This window comes from Cydia splendana, chromosome 1 (assembly GCF_910591565.1).
Source record: "Cydia splendana chromosome 1, ilCydSple1.2, whole genome shotgun sequence".
NCBI lineage: Eukaryota > Metazoa > Arthropoda > Insecta > Lepidoptera > Tortricidae > Cydia > Cydia splendana.
In genome coordinates this window covers 7,563,692-7,583,292 of record NC_085960.1, presented here as the reverse complement: position 1 = coordinate 7,583,292, position 19,601 = coordinate 7,563,692, and the positions used below count along the sequence as shown (strand labels likewise).

Below are 19,601 nucleotides of genomic sequence, written 5' to 3'. Positions count from 1 at the left end.
GTGAGGCGCTTGTACAACTTGAATTTACCAATAAAGTTAACTATATATTTTTTATAATAAGTTAATATATACATATGTCCATTCCTAAATGAAATTACTTCTTCAATGTTATTATTTAAATGCAATGAAAAATGTTATACATATAAATTTGTTTTGTAAAAAACTCTATTATTTGACTAATATCAAACGACATGACTATTATCAACGAAAAACCGTGATTTGAATCTACATAATTGAAATAAATTTACCGACTTATTTCTGGGTCATACACATATTTTAAAAGGAAAGTTATTTTACCTACTGTGGATAGTAGCTAAATCTTGTGTGTACATCTATTAGTAATGATTTTATCACTCAGAATAATAGATAAGTAGTTATTATGCGGATATAGGTAGAGGTACGAACAAAAAGTTCGGCTCTACTGTAAACCTGATTGCTTTCATCATTCTGTGATTTTTATGATCACTTCAGGTAACATCCTCTATGTTTGATGAATGTACTTGACCGTGGAATTTAATTAGATTCTCTCTCTGATGATTAAGAAAACATGCGTAATACAATTTCGCGTGGGAATAACACGACCTCCGAAATACTGACACAGTGTCCCAAATATGTGCCATTGTCAGCGATTAGGAAGCAAGAGTTTACTTTTACTGGCTCGGAACGCAACAGCGCACGCAATCACTTTCGACTTTCTGCGCTCGCGACGCTACCCACCGCGCACGACAAACGATTTTTTTTATCGTTCTTTGACTAATATGATCATCGCAGGAATTTATCGGAACGAACTGACAAATAGGAGTAGAAAGTAAAAGTGATATGACAGGAAAATTGACGATATTTGTGATACTGGCGCATTTCATCGGGGTATTAAAAATTTTAATCAGCGTGTATATCGAGTTAGTCGCGTTTGGTGTGGCCTAAGAGGAACTTGACGAAGCGACTTGGTTCGCATTTGAACAAGTTTTCAATTGTTCTCGAGCCGGCTCCGGCTTGGAGACTTACGTTGTCACCGTTTGCTTTTATTTAAGAATTCGTTGTACAGAATTCTATTTAAAAAAAAAACTATAAATAAGTAGTAGGCAAAAAGGCACATGAAAAGTTCATTTTGTATATGTTTCAGAGTTATTTACTAATAAAACCAACTCGGATTATCACTCTTGTGTTTGAAAATTATAGAAAAAATATAACTAGTCTCAGTAAAACCCTGTATGCTTGTGACGTTATTTTGGACTGTACCAGAATTGTGGGCGATTGTCTCATGATCTTAAGTTTTAGGGGCGTAAAATATAACCAAATATCAGTAGGTACGATCCAGATACTTATTTAAATTTAATTACATATGTGTAACTTAGCGTATAAGTACATAAATATTCTTTAAAAAATGTAGACAACCCCACATAATAATCCTAGAAAGAGCAGAGAAGCAATAAATAGTATTCCTCAATAAATTGACGCTTTATGTCCTCGTATATTATTGTAACGCCTCATTTACGATTTCATATATGTAAAATAACGCAACTCTGAAACAAAGATATCATAACAAGGATAATAACGCAGTCGTATCCGACCCAACTTGCCATTGTCTGCCGTAGAACAATATCAAAGTGTGATAAATTACTTTTGACGGTTCGAGGGTAGAAAACGATCGAATGTATGAAAATCGCGACTTATTTTGATTTGTAATCCTGGGGGAGGTATAGCTAAAAGAGGAAAAAATCTATTTCTGAATAATGCAGCTGTAGATGCCATCAGAACGTCAACATATAAGTTGTTTTTCCCTTATATTATACGTATCCGTTTAAAATATTGCTGGATAGATAAAATATTATTGAATATAATACAGTTTAAAGACTTGAGGTTTACCACAAATTTAATGTACATGTAAAATTTACCTTATGACTAAACTAGTTAGAAACTTATCAGAAGATGTCGCATTATTTATAAGTTTTAATATTTACGACAAATACATGAAGTCTTACCGAATTGACTAAAAATATGCGTAGAAGAAAATTTATTTCCTACATAAGTAAGTAAATTCACACAAATAAATCAGCGGTATCGCAGCGGTTCCTTGATGGCCGTTAGCTTATTACCATAACGCACGAGTCGAGTTACATTTCGCGTTGTTAGTTCCTACTTTTACGAGAAAAAAAACGAGGATTTTCGCCAAGTAATATCATATTGCTTTATTTAAGTTACCTTTAACAGTTACGGAGCCTTCACGATTGGATTAGTATGCCTATACCGAAAAACAACTTTTGTTAATCGACTTTTCTGTACGAAGAAAAAATCTAGCAGTGAATTTCTTTTATTAGGAATAGGTAAATGGTGTTGTGATGTAAGCAAAGTGTAAGCATAATTTGCGGTACCTACTTGCTTTGCTTACTTGTAAAGTGAATGTAAAAATAATATACCTAAATTATTTAAAATACATATTAGGTACTTACGTAATATCTGAAATATTCATGACTAAACATCTTTTATCAAGAAAATATTCTTCCCACGTGAGCAAAGTTGTTGACAAAGCTAGGTTGAATTAGTAAGTTCCTACCTAAATAAACTAGATAAGTGATACTTAGCTGATCGTTCTTGGCATAAGCATGAGAACTAGGGCAACTACGAGTAAGCCCAGAGGTTATTCGCAAAGCTTTCAATCTTTGCTGGCATATTCCATTCATCAATATGTGTACCCATCTATTTAATTAACAATATAAAATTTATTAATTACTCGTGCCAAATATGAGGTAATATAGACAAATGTTATGATATGGTCGTGACTTGCTATTTATAATAATCGTTACTAATTCGTTAGACTATATTTATGCGTTTTAAACAATCTATAAATATATGTATGACTTGAAATTACATCTGCCTGATGTGAATGAAAGGCGTATTCGATAGCAACTAATTTTTATTCGATCTACCCGCTAGTACATATCTGTATGAATACTCACACAACATCTTCTCCATTACAAAAGTAAGCCTTAAGTACTTATGCCTAAAGTACATTTTTATAATTGCAGTGGAAATAGAAACTAACTTTAAAGTAACTAAAATTATATTGTTGTATAATAGTTATAATTATTGGATTAATAATTGTTTATATTAATGACGTACCAGTATGATTGTTACGAATTAATACATTTATGCTACTACAAGTATATCACTTATTATTTACTATCATAACAAAATAATAACTAAGATGCCTTGCATTATATTTATAATGTAATAATGTAATAGCGCCGCTATACTTACTCAACCTCGTATCTGCAACACTCATTTGATGACAAAAAACACCCGTATTCCGAATGAAAGAAAAGCGACATTTCCATCAAATGATTGTTGCAGATATGAGGTTGAGTCACCCATCGTGCAGTAATCACCGATTTAGGGTTTTGGTAAAAAGCTCATACACAAAATGCAGGCTCCGCTCCTGTGTACTGCTCTATGCCGATTAAATTTCCACGAAACGAGACGTATAGCAACATAACCATCCCCCCCCCCCGCACCCCGCCCAGCGGTTTCGAAAAATTCAAGATTAAAACTACCAACAGCCTTTTGGCCCATCCTGTATAAGACCAACAAAATGCAATCGACTATCGAGGGATTTCATTTTACCGACCGAATATTCACCGCACGGTAACAAATAAATGTTATTTACAACGCGGTTAACTGTATGTTTATATTTAATGTTTGCCATTTAACTTTATCAACGAACAGTTTTGTTGCTGCGACGACAAATTGTAACTAATCCCAACTACGAGCATAAGTAATGTTGTAAATGCGAAAGTAAATCTGTCTGTCTGTTACCTCGTCACGATTAAACCGCCGAACCGATTTAGATGAGTATGGAGATAATTTGAGGCCCAAGGAAGGACACAAGGGTTGTTTATCATTCATCATCATCATCATCCCACGCAGACGAAGTCACGGGCAGAAGCTATAGAATATAGTAATAAATGTTATCGTGCTTATGCACGATAAGTTACTACGAAACTTTGCATGGGTAAAGGTGTGAATCTTGATACGCTTAAAACGTGGACTATTTACTTTCCGTTACAATAGGGAATATTAGGCAAAGCTCTGCGTAGGTGGCGCGTTTGTGGCACATACAGTAAACAAACCACATTGACACATCACACGTCACGTCAATCACATGACCTACCGCGAAACAAGAAACTCGAAATTTCGTTATCTAATCTCTCTATCACTCTTGCATATTCGAGCGATAAAGAGGCAGATAACTAAATTTCGATTTTCGCGTTTACCGGTAGGCCCTTGTTAACAAACCGCCTTGATGCATCAATGTCATATTTTATTGTCTGTGATAACTTGTCAAAAAACAGTTTAAGGCCAAGCGCGCACCACGATTTTTTGTCGCGCGATAATTTAGCCGCAGAAATGTAACGTATGGGTTTATATGGCGGTGCGCGCATATGCGGCAAAAAAATCGCAGCGATTTTAAAATTGTGATTTGTTACATTTTTCCGCGACAGCGCGCGACGCGATTGTCGCAAAAGTGAATTGCAGCATACGAAGGTGTATGGCCCCGCGCGCACTGCGATAATAAAATCGCAGCCGGGACCCCGCGGCGGCGCTCAGTCGGCATTTCGCTCTTCAAGCGTTAACATGTCGGAACCTGATTCTCCAATGGAGTTCCAAGATGAGACGCTAGATATTGACCATTTAATTATGGAAATCGAAGGGAGATCACCTTTGTGGGATAAATACTCGAAATCATACAGCGATCGCATACTGAAGACTTTTGAATGACTGAATTTTTTGGGATATAGGCGAAGTTCATTGTATTTTAGATAAAAAAAACCTTTGATACATCTTTCAGCGGTAAAAGGATGAGTCCAATATTGATAATTTCTTTTTTTATTCTTCCTATTTCTCCGAAGGATCAATAAGGCAAGACAGGCGACGGGTACGTAATCCATGTCGAGAATGAACAAATCGGCGACTTTTCATCGCAGTGCGCGCAGTGAATTTTCTGCGATAAATTACAGCGCGATTTTAAAATCGTGTCGCAAAAATTAAAATCGTGGTGCGCGCTTGGCCTAAGGCACAGTATGTATAAGTTAGTCTATGAATTTACTGAGTCGGTAGTGCTGCAATCTGGCGTCAGAACATTGCAGTAATATCCCCTATTACAGCTATTTTATTCAGCTGTATTCCCCAAGCCTTGGGAAAAATCTAGTTAGTATTAGATACGTAGGCAAGTGACAGTCTAAGTCCTTCGTCCAAGAGGACACCGGTCTCTTAACCATGCAGCCTACGTATAAGGCTAGATTCACATTAGGTATATTTAGAGGAATTATAACCAAACACTTAGTACATCAAAAATCATGATAAAATCTAATTTGACACTAAAATTCAGTACCTGCTAAGTATTTCCCATTGTTCGAGAAACGTTTGTCACCTACGAGTTGTTTAAGTCAACTTACAATACAATGATTGAGAATCGATTGAAATCTTAAAATAGATTGGATGCGAATTTGTGTGATTCTCATCATTAATTACAAATACGATGTCGGCTTCAAGATCATGCGAACCCAGCTTTAAGTTAAAATGTTGTTTACGCTATGTTTAGCGCGGTCCTATATAACTGTGATAACTATCGGCGTGCTTTGGATGTTTCGCGTTAATCGGTAGGTAAGTACCTACCTACAAGTGATTTTGTACTGAACTAAATAGTTGAAAGGATTTGTGTAGGCATTTGGTCGCCGGAATTTAAGCTATTTTCGTTGACATATTACCTTTAGGTATTTAAACTAAATTTGTAGTGGCATACGACCTTTAAGAGCGCTATTACATTTCGGCGTTGAGCGAGTTTAGGTATTTTACGCGCTGCGGCAGGCCGTGCGAGCTCAGTACGCCGATCCCTTCTACCACACTCGCACTACAATGATGGATTAAACATTCTTGATCCTTCGCGAAGCATATTGAAATCAACCATAACAACACTAACTGTACTTAACTTTTAAAGTTCTAAAACTGTTATTTGGTAAGTACGAAAATACTAAATGCAGTGCAAATGTACATAGGGGCTGTTCATAAATTACGTCATCTATTTTTGACGATTTTTGACCCCCCCCCCCCACCCCTCAAATCATCCAAAAATCAAGCTTCGGATGAATCTGTTTCCTCCTACGTCATGTTACCATCATCCGATGTCCAGACCCCCCCCCCACTCCTCCCATTTGAAACGACGTAATTTATGAATAGCCCCATACTCGTACTTATGAAGGTATATTACTCGAAAGAAATTATAGGTACCTACTCGCTTATTTACATGTTTCGTCATTGCATTTGGTACCTATAGGTTGTAAAGTTTGTATCAACGAGGGTTTAAAAACGAACTGGTACTGAGGATCTGATGATGATTAAGGTGGTCACGGATACCAATCAACCATGTAGTAACATGATTAGGCTCGTTTGATTCGTCTCAACAAGATCTTTGACACTGAAGATACACAGGGTCTGATGATGGAGCTGGAAGGTGGCCACGGGTACCAGTCTATCATGTAACTAAACAACTTCGTGTTTGGGCTCGTTTGATTCGTCTCAACAAGATCTTTGAGACAAGACAGTACTCAGGGTCTGATGATGGAGCTGGAAGGTACCATTACCAATCAACCATGCAACTAAACCACATCGTGTTTAGGATCGTTTGATTCGTCTCAACAAGATCTTTGACACTAGGTGATACTCAGAGTCTGATGATGGAGCTGGAAGGTGGTCACCGGTACCAATCAACCATGCAACTAAACCACTTCGTGTTTAGGCTCGTTTTATTCGTTTCAACAAGATCTTTGACACAAGATAGTACTCAGGGTCTGATGTTGGAGCCGGAAGGTGGTCACCGGTACCAATCAACCATGCAACTAAACCATTTCGTGTTTAGGCACGTTTTATTCATCTCAACAAGATCTTTGACACAAGGTAGTACTCAGGGTCTGATGATGGAGCGCGAAGGTGGCGACGGGTACCTGTCAATCATCATCAGCTCCATCATCAGACCCTGAGTAGTATCTTGTCTCAAACATCTTATTGCGAGGAATCAAACGAGCCCAAACACGAAGTGGTTCAGTTACATGGTAGACTGGTACCCGTGGCCACAGTCCAGCTCCATCATCAGACCCTGAGTACTAACTTGTGTCAAAGATCTTGTTGCGACGAATCGAACGAAGCCAAACACGAAGTGGTTTAGTTGCATGGTTGATTGGTACCGGTGACCACCTTCCGGATCCATCATCAGACCCTCAGTACTACCTTGTGTCAAAGATCTTGTTGCGACAAATCAAACGAGCCCAAACACGAAGTGGTTCAGTTACATGGTAGACTGGTACCCGTGGCCACAGTCCAGCTCCATCATCAGACCCTGAGTACTAACTTGTGTCAAAGATTTTGTTGCGACGAATCGAACGAAGCCAAACACGAAGTGGTTTAGTTGCATGGTTGATTGGTACCGGTCACCACCTTCCGGATCCATCATCAGACCATCAGTACTACCTTGTGTCAAAGATCTTGTTGCGACAAATCAAACGAGCCCAAACACGAAGTGGTTCAGTTACATGGTAGACTGGTACCCGTGGCCACCTTCCAGCTCCATCATCAGATCCTGAGTACTATCTTGTATCTAAGGTCTTGTTGAGACGAATCAAACGAGCCTAAACACGAAGTGGTTTAGTTGCATGGTTGATTGGTACCGGTGACCACCTTCCGGCTCCAACATCAGACCCTGAGTACTATCTTGTGTCAAAGATCTTATAGAAACGAATAAAACGAGCCTAAACACGAAGTGGTTTAGTGGCATGGTTGATTGGTACCGGTGACCACCTGCCGGCTCCATCATCAGACCCTGAGTACTATCTTGTGTCAAAGATCTTGTTGAGACGAATCAAACGAGCCTAAACACGAAGTGGTTTAGTTGCATGGTTGATTGGTACCGGTGACCACCTTCCGGCTCCATCATCAGACCCTGAGTATTATCTTGTGCCAAAGATCTTGTTGAGACGAATCAAACGAGCCCAAACACGAAGTGGTTTAGTTGCATGGTTGATTGGTACCGGTGACCACCTTCCGGCTCCATCATCAGACCCTGAGTACTATCTTAAGTCAAAGATCTTGTTGAGACGAATAAAACGAGCCTAAACACGAAGTGGTTTAGTTGCATTGTTGATTGGTACTGGTGACCACCTTCCGGCTCCATCATCAGACCCTGAGTACTATCTTAAGTCAAAGATCTTGTTGAGCCGAATCAAACGAGCCCAAACACGAAGTGGTTTAGTTGCATGGTTGATTGGTACCGGTGACCACCTTCCGGCTCCATCATCAGACCCTGAGTACTATCTTGTGTCAAAGATCTTGTTGAGATGAATAAAACGAGCCTAAACACGAAGTGGTTTAGTTGCATGGTTGATTGGTACCGGTGACCACCTTCCGGCTCCATCATCAGACCCTGAGTACTATCTTGAGTCAAATAAATACATATAGAATGTCAGGTCGTTTCAAATATTTTTAATCCTGTCCGGTAGTTTATTAAACTGTACCATTATAAATTATAATACTATAAAAACAGTGCTAGGATCAAAGTCTCTCGTTGCGGTTTACACGCACACAGTATAGCGTTTTACACGGCGCCCGCCGCACACAATGATAAAAAACCTCGTCGTCGCCGTTGAAAATGTGCGGAGCCGACCGACACACGTCCTGCCTCTACAAGCTCTGCCGCGGCACTGAGCTGGCGCAGCGCGCGTCATCGGTAATATAGAGTAGTTTTCAAAAAATTGCCAAAAAATTATAGTAGAATTTCATAAACACTAATGTATACCAACAGTATAAGCAAACGTTGCAGATTGCTTGAGTATGAAAATGACTTCGATATTAAGTAGATTTTCGTAGGAATTGACACTTGTTTCGGAGAGAAAATCGAGTTCGTTTTACTTTGATTTTCTCTTTCTCAAAGGTATGTAGGAAAAATATAGTTTGATATGCCTAAAGTACAGGGTATTAGTAATACAAAATAGCCAGGTTTAGCAGAGTAAAATTCTCAACATTTCCAAATAAGAGCTCGCCATTCAGTGCTTCACGGGGTTTTTCGGAAACGACCATCAGAAAAAAAATCATTACTAATTTAATAAGTCCTTTTTCTAATATTTACAACGATATTTATAAAGATAAGAAGACGCTTTTACTGGAACAAGTACTCATTGTTTCTAATAATGAGCGCAAAGTCCTGAATTTCGTCGACTCGTATCATCAATTTTGCATTATTTCGACTTTTCTTGTAAGAGCGCTCTTAACGGGCGGGAAAGGATACTATACATATTTAGATAATTTAGCTAGTTAATGGTTGGTAAAATGAAAACAAAACAAATCAGTTTCACACTAAGTAATGCGATTATTTTATAGCTGAATGCACTGTGTATATTTATTGAATTCAGCAGAGTGGCATGTATCCATACAGATCTAAACCGTGACATATTCAAATCAAAAGTCGCTTGCTGGGAGTTTTCAGAAAGGAGTAGGTAGCGTCATTTAGTAGTAAATATAACACAACAAACACGGAATTCATATAATGTTGTCCAAATATATATTTTCAGAAAGAAAATCCCGGTGATCATGCTATCAAGGCAACCCGCAATAAACTATTTAATCTAAGGGCTACCCCACACTAGCATCTCCCGAGCGTCGACCACTATGGCTGCTGCTCAACGCAACGTTGACGCTACTGCGCAGCGAACGCCATATTCCATAGTACTGACTAACTGACTAGACGCCGACGCTCGAAAGACGCTAGTGTGGGGTGGTCCTAAGTTAAACGATAACTAATGATGTTGTTATATTTGATCCCAGCAGGTCCATAAATATAAACTCCAATTAGGAAAAATGAAATAAATAAATGCTCTTGACCTTTGGGAACGACGTGGTCGTTAAATCGTTCCCCTTGTGGTTAATTGCGAAGACTACGGCGTGGGAGAGAGCTATGTGTTGTGAAACCTTAGCACATTTAACAGAACCTGGACAATACTACAGAACTACTACTATCAATACTAGATAACTCGTTATCTGTTATTTCTAAAGTAGGTATACCTCTAGTTGTTGAAAATATAAACCTTAATTAATAGTCGTACTATCAATACAATTTGTAAAAAAATATTTGAGATTTTAAGAACATTCAATGTTCTTAAAATCCTTCAGCACATTCAATTGTAGAAAAACTTGCACTAGGAATCAGGTTTTTCTGTAAAGGTAACGACTGATGCCTATTTATATCGTTTTCATTAGGTATTTATCTGGTCACATTTTTTTCCATAATTGAGCTAAACTGTACTCATTGCTTTTTATTTTAGTCGTTTTATGGATGTATCTTGCTCTAAAATTGTCTTTCATTTTCAATTTGCCTGTGCCAATTCCCACTTCATAAAAAATCAGGCGCTTTAACTTAATAAGATAAACAAAGCTTGAAATAGCAATTTGTATTTCAAAGCGAATAAAAATACTTCTTATACTCGTAAAAAAGCAAAGGAGAAAGTTAATCCGTAATATTCATCCAAATCTAAGAAAATCCAAGAAAAAAAGTTGGATCGTAATCCAGCCTCTGTAGCCGTGCTTATTGAAGTAGATAATTACAAACGTATTCGAGTATTGCTTCGGCCGTGAATTTCATATCTCTTTTGCAGACCTTGCTGAAAAAGTAAATTTATGTAAGGAGCTGAATTGAGTATGATAAGTGATAACTGTTCTAACGGCCTGATTCGAATTTTAAGATACTTACGTCAAACATTTGCTGAAGATAAGACATGGAACGGATATGTCAGTATCAAAAGTGACGTTTTTGTATGATCTATATCCTTAGAGCATTTAGTAACTGGAGATGTCATCGTCATTTTCTTTACGAAACAGTCTGCCGATTTTTGACGTCAAATGTATTGCTATTTCTACATGATTTGTTCGTAACGTCACGCCATGTCAGTCCATAACTCCATACAAAAGTTTGTACAATTGTGCAAGTTTTTCGGCAGAGGGGTAAGCTCTTAAAGGCGACTCCAGTTATTAAAATGCTCTAAGTCCATGTCCCATGTCGTATCTTTAGCAAATTTTGATCGTATCGTAAAGTTCGAATCAGGCCGTAAGTCTCAATATAGATTACAGAGTAGGTAGGTTTTTTTTTTTTTATGTTTTTCGCGAGACTAGTAAATATCAGTTAGGTACTGAAACGGAATCCAGAAACACGAGAATTAATCGGCCAAGTTAACAAAGCAAAAATACGACGATAATGCACAATGCATTGCCTAACAACAAATTGTTTTGATTGTCAACGGTCTAGTTCTTAACTTGGTAGCTAATGAGAACTTGGGCTTCCATAGTAATATCGAAGCTTGCCAACAGAGGTAAACACAACAAGAAACTTGACAGTCAGAAGTTTGTACGACGTATGATTGTTATTTGTGACGTTAAATCTCTGATTTAAATTAAGATTAACTTTTATCCTCATCGAGTTATCACTACATTACACTCAAAGTCAAATATTTTTTTACGGGTGCGCTCACTTGGCTCATAATTGTTAGCAGCGTACACCGCAGTGTGTTAATAATCCAAAAAGGCTTTGAATATGCCAAATTAATATTCCTTATCTCGTTGTTCCAGCGATAATCCTCTTCGCTCACGCAGCTGATGTGAAAGAAAAGGAAGATACGAAAGAGCCTGAACAAAACAAGGACAAACGGCAAACGCAAGAAGAGGCTCTACCTGCTCACCTCATTTACAGGACGGCTAGAAAACAGGTAAATTATAACCATTTTTGTACAAGGACTCTTTACGACTTGACGAGGTATATAAATTGACTAGCTCTTGGGGGCCAAGATTTCCGAGATAAACTTGGTGTGATAAATATACAAAACGTGAATTTAAACACCACGTGCAACTTACGGCCCGATTCGAACAATGCTTATAAGAAGTCACAGCGGTACGATACCGATCTGTCAGTGTCAAAAGTGACGTATTTTGGTTCAAGCAATGCCACTTTTGACCTTACAGATCGGTATCTTACCGCTGTGACTTCATAATCACAATAATTTATTTTTCACCACACCAGCTCGGAAAGGCTTACTTTGCACTTCTAAAACTGATAGCAAAGTTGCATTTTATTCACACGTGACGCAAAGTAATCAAATGCAAATTTTGAGTTGTTTTCTTATATTTGCTGGTAGAATTGACTTATAAATGATGATTTTGGATGATAAATATTTAATAACATTCATTTGGATTTGATTTGGTTTGATTTTGTTTGATATTTTACATTTAATATTTACTTCGGGTTGGTGTGGTTAAAAATTTTGTGTTTCACTCGGGGGCAAATTTTGTTTAACCGTCGTGCTTTGAAACCCTCGCAACGCTCAAGATTCCATTTTTCGAACCACTCGCTACGCTCGTGAATCAATTTTGGAATCTTTCGCTTGCTCGGGTATCAATATTAGCACGAGCGGTTAAACAACAACTTTGCCTCCTTGTAAAACAAATAACTATGTCGCAATCCATGGTATTACAGAAGTAAATATGTACTTCTTATAAGCATTGTTCGAATCGGGCCATGTGCATGTTAGTTTTGTCGCATAGGCATGCAATTAGATAAACGAGAGTTTCCTGCAATATACAGGTATCTCCCTTTGGTCGGTCCCTCATGTCTGAGGATTGTGGTCAGTATCAGGGTTGCATCTGGAGCGGATGATCTGTCTCCACCGGTTTCTGTCCAACGCGTCTCTGCCGACCGTGTAGAAAGCAGCAATATACAGGTAGCTCTTTGCTTATGCAGCACAGGATATGAATTCGATTGTCATACAATGTACAGACAGCTACTCAGCCAGATCCTTCTTCCAGACAAACGTTTATGGCGTCCTTTGCAACTGGCAGTACATGTATCAGGTTTCCACTTAACAACATAGAGCTAGAAGCCAACATGGCAATAAACTATCATTTGCCCTTGTAAAATATGTGACGTTCCACGGGAAAAGGTACCTTATGAGGGTTTCTAGTTTCGGAGATATTAAATGTTTTGTAAAGAGGTGAAAAAATGCTCAATTTTTTTTTATTGTGTGATCTGAAACCTTAATGCGTAACGTTTGTTTACCTGTTTTTATTTTTGTTATAAGTTAGTTATAAGCCTAGTAATGTCGTCTCAGAGTTTAGTAGAAAAGGTACCTTATGGAAAAAAGATTGAAAATTCCCAAAAAAACTAGTCAATACGGGAAAAGAAGTTTGGTAGAGAACTGTATTAGCATTCTGCAAAACTAATTTGATAATTTCAGTTCTGGTTGGGGCGCCTCGCAAATATTATAACCGTACATAGACCGACATCACAAATCCAAGTAGACTGCTATTATACCAAAGTTACTCTCGTCAAGTCTTTCTTAACTAGAATAATCTTCATTTGGTTTGGTCGCATGCAGTAAATCAGCCATTGGTTTGCTGAAAAATGCCAATACCCGACGCATTACCTTATGGAATATCTGAGGTCATTGAACCTCAATGCCGCTTATCTTCAATAGCAACCGAAATATATTATTGATAAGAAATAGACGATTTATACCATCTTAACCCCAAAATATTATTAGTTTATCCTAACTGTTCCATCATCATCATGCCTCATCATGTAACTTGACCACAAGGTACCTTTTCATTACATACAAATTATTGGTCTTTTTTAAGATTATTATGACGTTGAACTAATTAAATTGGGGGCAGTTTAATGTAAATTAATATTTTCTATTCATAAAAGATAAACTATAATATGATTGATATTTTGTAGTGATGTATTATTAGATTTATTTCCATAAGGTACCTTTTCGTAAATGTATGGAGCAAATACTGTTATTGTTATGTAAGTTTAAAGTGGCATAAGGGGTTAAATATAGTATTTAGTTGGGGTTTTAGGATTTATTTCATTTGAATGACAGAATTTCTTTCATATGTGCTCAGAAAAATTGATTGTGTGTCACATTAAAAGTAAAAATATTCAATTTTGTGATTTTATATGAAAAAGTCAGAAAATACATTTTCACCTCTAAATCGGTATTGTTTTTTGCTTAAACTGTCTGTCAGTGTCGTTTTCTAATAGATAAAATTTAAATCTTGAGAGCTCATTGCAATCAATCGTGAAAATGAAATAAAACTTTATTTTCAAGAGATTGGTTAGTATACACATAAATCAGTCGATATCAAAAGTTTCTATTTGCATTACAGAACAAGTCGCAATATTTTTTTAATCTCAGATATATAAGGCATTATTATTTGTAGGTAGTCAACTATGTAACTTACTTCAGGAACATAGTTTTTTAGGCGGCTAAACTTAAAACTTCTCTATCGTAAAGTTGCTCATTTCACAACATTATTTTCAAAAAATCATATCTCTGTAACTACGCAACCTAGAAGGTTGATCTTTTGTGTTATCGATAGCTTATTTATTGTAGATTACTGGGGTATGCATAACTCCATACCCGCCATAAGGTACCTTTGACCGTGGGACGTCACATATGTAATTTGGCTTCAAGTCTAACGTTAATCTCAAAACTGCTTACGGGATCGAGTCAAGTTTGAATTAAAGGATTATGAAGTTATGCGAAATTTTAAAATAATCTTTTCATTATATTTTTGCCTGTTCATAAGAAGATGATTTCATATGAATTTTAATTTTATATTATTGCTACCTACCTACTTTTTAGGAAGTTATATTATTATGTAGTTTGACCACAATGACGATGTATATTTTACCTCGCTCGCTAAACTTCATTAGGTGTCACTCCACCCCCGACTGCAGGCAGAGATCGCACGTTCCGGCGCGGTTCACAAACCACTAGAACGATGCAAATAAAATACTTAATTTGAATAACAAGACTTTGAAGATCGATACATACGATGATAATGTATCATAAGTAAAGTCAATGTCAGAAATGGAATGCCAGTTTTACGCATAGCGAGCTGCAAACGTGCATACCCACTTTATGAACGAATATCATTAATAAAGCGTCTATGCAATTTTACAGTTTTGAGTTCATCATCATTGAGTAAACACTTGAGACTTCTTGCAAATTTCAAATGAATTCAACTTGTATCAAAATAAATACTTAATTACTAAGTACATATAGGTACATATAATAATTACCTATAATATAATTAATTACCAACCTCTCTTACACTACCTGTGTAATGCATCTTTAATTGCATTATTTTGGTGCAGTCTTGTAAGTCAGCGCCTTTTCTGGCCAGCACAGCTTAATTCCATTATTAATTATTTAACTTTACCAGAAAGTTTCCCTATAACTCTCAATTTCCTTTGTGTTTATGTAAAGTCATAAATTCTCGCGGAGTTGTCGAAATTAATTGCGCTCATAGTTAGGTAACTACATTCTATCAAGAATAAAATATAGGTAGGTACTTACCTTTTATAATATAGTTACCTAAAACTCCTTCTAACACCATGCAAACCTCATTGTCATTTGAATATTGCTATCAATACACGGTATCAGGTTACCTAACATAACATTATGACTTAGACCTGCGACTTTATTTGCAACGGCTAATGTCCTCAGTTCGCCCTTTCACTTTTGTGCCCTAGATTTCGTCACAACTAGCCAGTACTTTATGCCAGCGGATATGCAAAATTTGCCTCGACACAACATCTGCCCTGTATTTGTAAGTAGGTATATTACATACAGGAAATAGAACCGGAGGCAAAATTCCGAGCAAATATGGAAGCCGTGCGACATTAGGCACTGGGCCAAATATGCTTGCCAATCCGAATGAATTCTCCTGAATTTTATTTAAACATTTTATTTTCATTGTTGCACTTAACGTCGGTCGGTCTAAATCACATCACGAAATGGACTAGTTGCGTACCTAATGAAGTAATGACAAATCGCGATATGGACGATATGCGACATGACGAATCGCGATTTGGACGAACTGCTTGCAACATATTATTAACGAACTGCGTTTTAGACGAATAGACAAAATACAATTTGGACGAACTGCATATTGGATGAATAGCTAACAATTAATCATTTTAACATGCTTGTCGATCATGCCTGTGTGAGTGATAAAATCTATGATGAAGCGTGTGTGTCCAAGAGATTCACATAATTTTATGGTATGTATAGGTAGGTATGTATACATATTCATTATGACGGGACCGTCTCAGTTTCTCATATTACCTTTTGTAACAATAGTTTTGACGTTTTATAAAGAGTAGCTAATCTGATCGCTACTGTCCAAGACATTCGATAGCAAAATAAAAATAAATGTGAAAAGAATTTCGTAGAACTTGAACTCTTTGACAATGGTTGCCTCTATCCATTTTCTAAGTTATTAAGTTCTATATGACGGCATTTTTAACGTAGACCTAGACTTTTTATTACACATCGTAAAATCGGTTGCCACTATTGATGTCCCTAATCACCGGATTCGCAGAGAAAGCCCGGGTTTGACACGAATTGCTACAATGCAATGTTCTTTCTATTCCGCGGTTACAGCGAGACGTGTTCATAGACCACAGTCGTTAAGGCGAGGTATGCCCGAGGAAAATTTTCAGATTCTGTCAAATTACCCCATTTCACACACAAGCACACTTCACGCACACTACCTCACTTTACTGGGACAGGTCAGTGACCCATCCTGTTTTTTTTAAGATGCAAATGAGAGTATTTTAAGTTTCGTGTTAACCACTAGCCTCCTTTGAGGAAGAGAAACTCTAAAAAAGTTCCATTGAAAGAAGGAAGAGAAACAATATATTTTATCTTACTCTCCTTGTCTGTTCATGTCATATGTGACGTATTTAAATGTAAATTAACTAAAATCGAATTCATTAGATACGCGTACTAAATAAACCGAATAAATACAGAAGTCGTCAGATGAAAAACGTTATTTAGGTACTACTCTATTCAATAGGGCTTTCGATAAGGCGCAAAATCAATTCAATGACAATTTCCTTGAAATCATATTATGTGTATTCCGATGATGTTATTATTATATAACTTACTTACCTTAGCTTAGCTTCAATCTGTATATATTTAGTTGTAGTACCTAGCTAATAAGAAAATTTTGCATGCTTTTTCAAGTGAAATGTAGGGGAGAGCGGGGACAAACGTAACGGCGGGTGGAAAGGAAAGTAACTATTGCTCTGTAGGTGTATCTAATAGTCAAAACACCACTCCGCTGCTATTAGGTAATAGACAGTGGCGCCCCCTTCACTTGCATTCAGTCGAAACGGGCGCCACGTGCTATTAGGTTCTGTGAGAGGACGCAACGTGATTTTTCGAATCAAAAGTACGTTTTTTGACTTTTAGTTATTTGATGTTTACGTTGTATTAAAATACATACATTTTCTGAATATTTGCATATCCCCTAGAGTGGCATTGTCCGGCTCCCGGTCTCTACGGAGCCGGGAGACGGACAGACATAACAAGCCGTTGAATGGCGGCGCCTCAGATTTAACGGTGGGTTGAGGTTGAGTGGCGCGGCCATTTTGAAAAAATATACGTCAAGTGGCGGGGCCTCCAGGATGGTCATCGCGAATTTGGCGCGTGTTAGAAATATGACCGTTTCTCAAAAAATATGTATGAATGATATATATTAACTATATATTATTGAATTCAGCATAAAATGGTTTATTTGATTGTATACCAATGAATTACATTCTATTTTACGTGAATTATGCTGGACTTGATCAAATCTCATATTATTACCAAGTTTTTTCTACTTTCATGTATAAAAATACGTATAATTAGGAAATAAAACAATTGACTGTAGAAAAAGCAGTTTTTATGACAAAACAATACATTTAATATGGTTCACACAGTTCTAATAAACTTTATTTTACGCGGGAATTTGACCGTTAAGGAATACCATCCTTGTTTATTGACGAATGCATCTTGCAAGAGTAAGCAAGCAAGGCATAGTTTTAACGGTTTTATTTTAGGCGCGAAATACGATGTCGCACAGAGGCCGGGAGACGGTCTCTGCCACTCACGGGCTTGTTATGACGGAACCGTCTCCCGGTTCGCCGCCAATTAGGGAAGTGTCCGGCTCCCGCCCTCTGCCACGCAGGGGCATATTTAAAAAAATGCCCGCGCCATTTCTCCTACCCTTCAACCGGAGGCCCTGCCACCCGAAGGGATATTGATTATTGATTAGATTGATTGCAATTTATTTTCTCGAGCACGTTCCGTTTCAAAGATATCTTTCATGTTTTCAGAAAAATGCGGTCGGGTACAAAAGTAACAAAGCCGTATAGGTACAAAAGTAACATTTACATCCCATATAATATATACCTATTGAATCTAATATGGTGTCACATGCTTAATGCGTCAATGATGATTTAAACGATGTATGCCATATTTGTGAGTGAAAAAACTGACCCTGAATTATCTGAGTAGAAAACATGTTTATAACAGAATAATTGATTGATACTTGAAATAAAAACAATTTCTAACGAGGACTTAATATTGATTTATTTTCTTAAAATGCTAATGTTTATGTACTTAGTTAAAATGCAAATATTAAAGTGTGTGATCAATAATAATTTACATATTTAATTAGTACTTTTTGATTTGATATACCTATCATATTATATTAATTACAGCCCACTGTATCTTGTTACTTTTGACCCACACGTGTTACTTTCTGCACGCCAACGGGGTCATGAGTAACAAAAGACGATTTTTTAGTCACTCTGGTACTTACATACAAAATACACAATTATAAGGTTAATCAAGATGTTAATGTACAGAACATGCAATGAAGTTATATATGACTACATTCATTTCATCAAAATAATAACGGTTAGCCAGAAACTAAGGTCAAAGTACAAAGTGTTGCGTTTCTCCCCGCTCTCCCCTACGCATCCAAAATTACTGTCCACCTATGTTCATCACTACATTTTTGCAAACATATCGTTATCTTCATCAATAAATAAAGTCCTGGCAGGGTGGAAATTTAATTTTGGCGGATAGTTTTTCTCTGCATCTGACTGTACAGCTACGCCAAATTTTTGGTAAACTTACGATTATATGTTCAGAATCTGAATCTGTGTAGTTATTTACTACGAAAATACTGAACGAAGATATATGGACATTCCTCTGGTCCTTGAACTACGTCCAAAAGAGAGGTATGGGCACTGTGAATTACATCTCGCTTTGTGTGGTAGGAGCTCAACCTTACAGAAATCTGCAGCCAAATAACACTAGATCCTACTCATAGTATTGTTCCTGCCGGTGAGTATGGTTGCCAGTTATCAACGAGGGTGCGGAGGGTTAGGCACGGCAACGCGCATGTACCTAACACCTCTGGAGTTGCAGGCGTCCATAGGCTACGGAGGCTGCTTACCATCAGACGGGCCGTATGCTTGTTTGTCATCGACGAGGTATAAATAATAAAATAAAATATGCACAGAATATAATTGAACGAGAAACTTTGTTTTATTTTATAGTAAATTTGGATAACAATCGATACATAGACAATCACAGTAAACCAGTCCGCAACGGTATTGGCCTGTAAGCCTCGTAGGCAAGTATATCTCGGCCTCACGAGCCGCAAAA

General features: G+C 37.3%; 1 protein-coding gene across 1 annotated transcript in view; it reads left to right on the top strand.

Moving 5' to 3' along the window:
- Positions 1 to 19,601, top strand: part of LOC134795154 (uncharacterized) — an 84,335-nt gene that overhangs the window by 49,029 nt on the left and 15,705 nt on the right. The window contains exon 2 of the mRNA XM_063766988.1: positions 11,662 to 11,798. Coding sequence (XP_063623058.1) covers positions 11,662 to 11,798 — 137 coding nt within the window. The remainder of the gene's footprint in view (positions 1 to 11,661; positions 11,799 to 19,601) is intronic.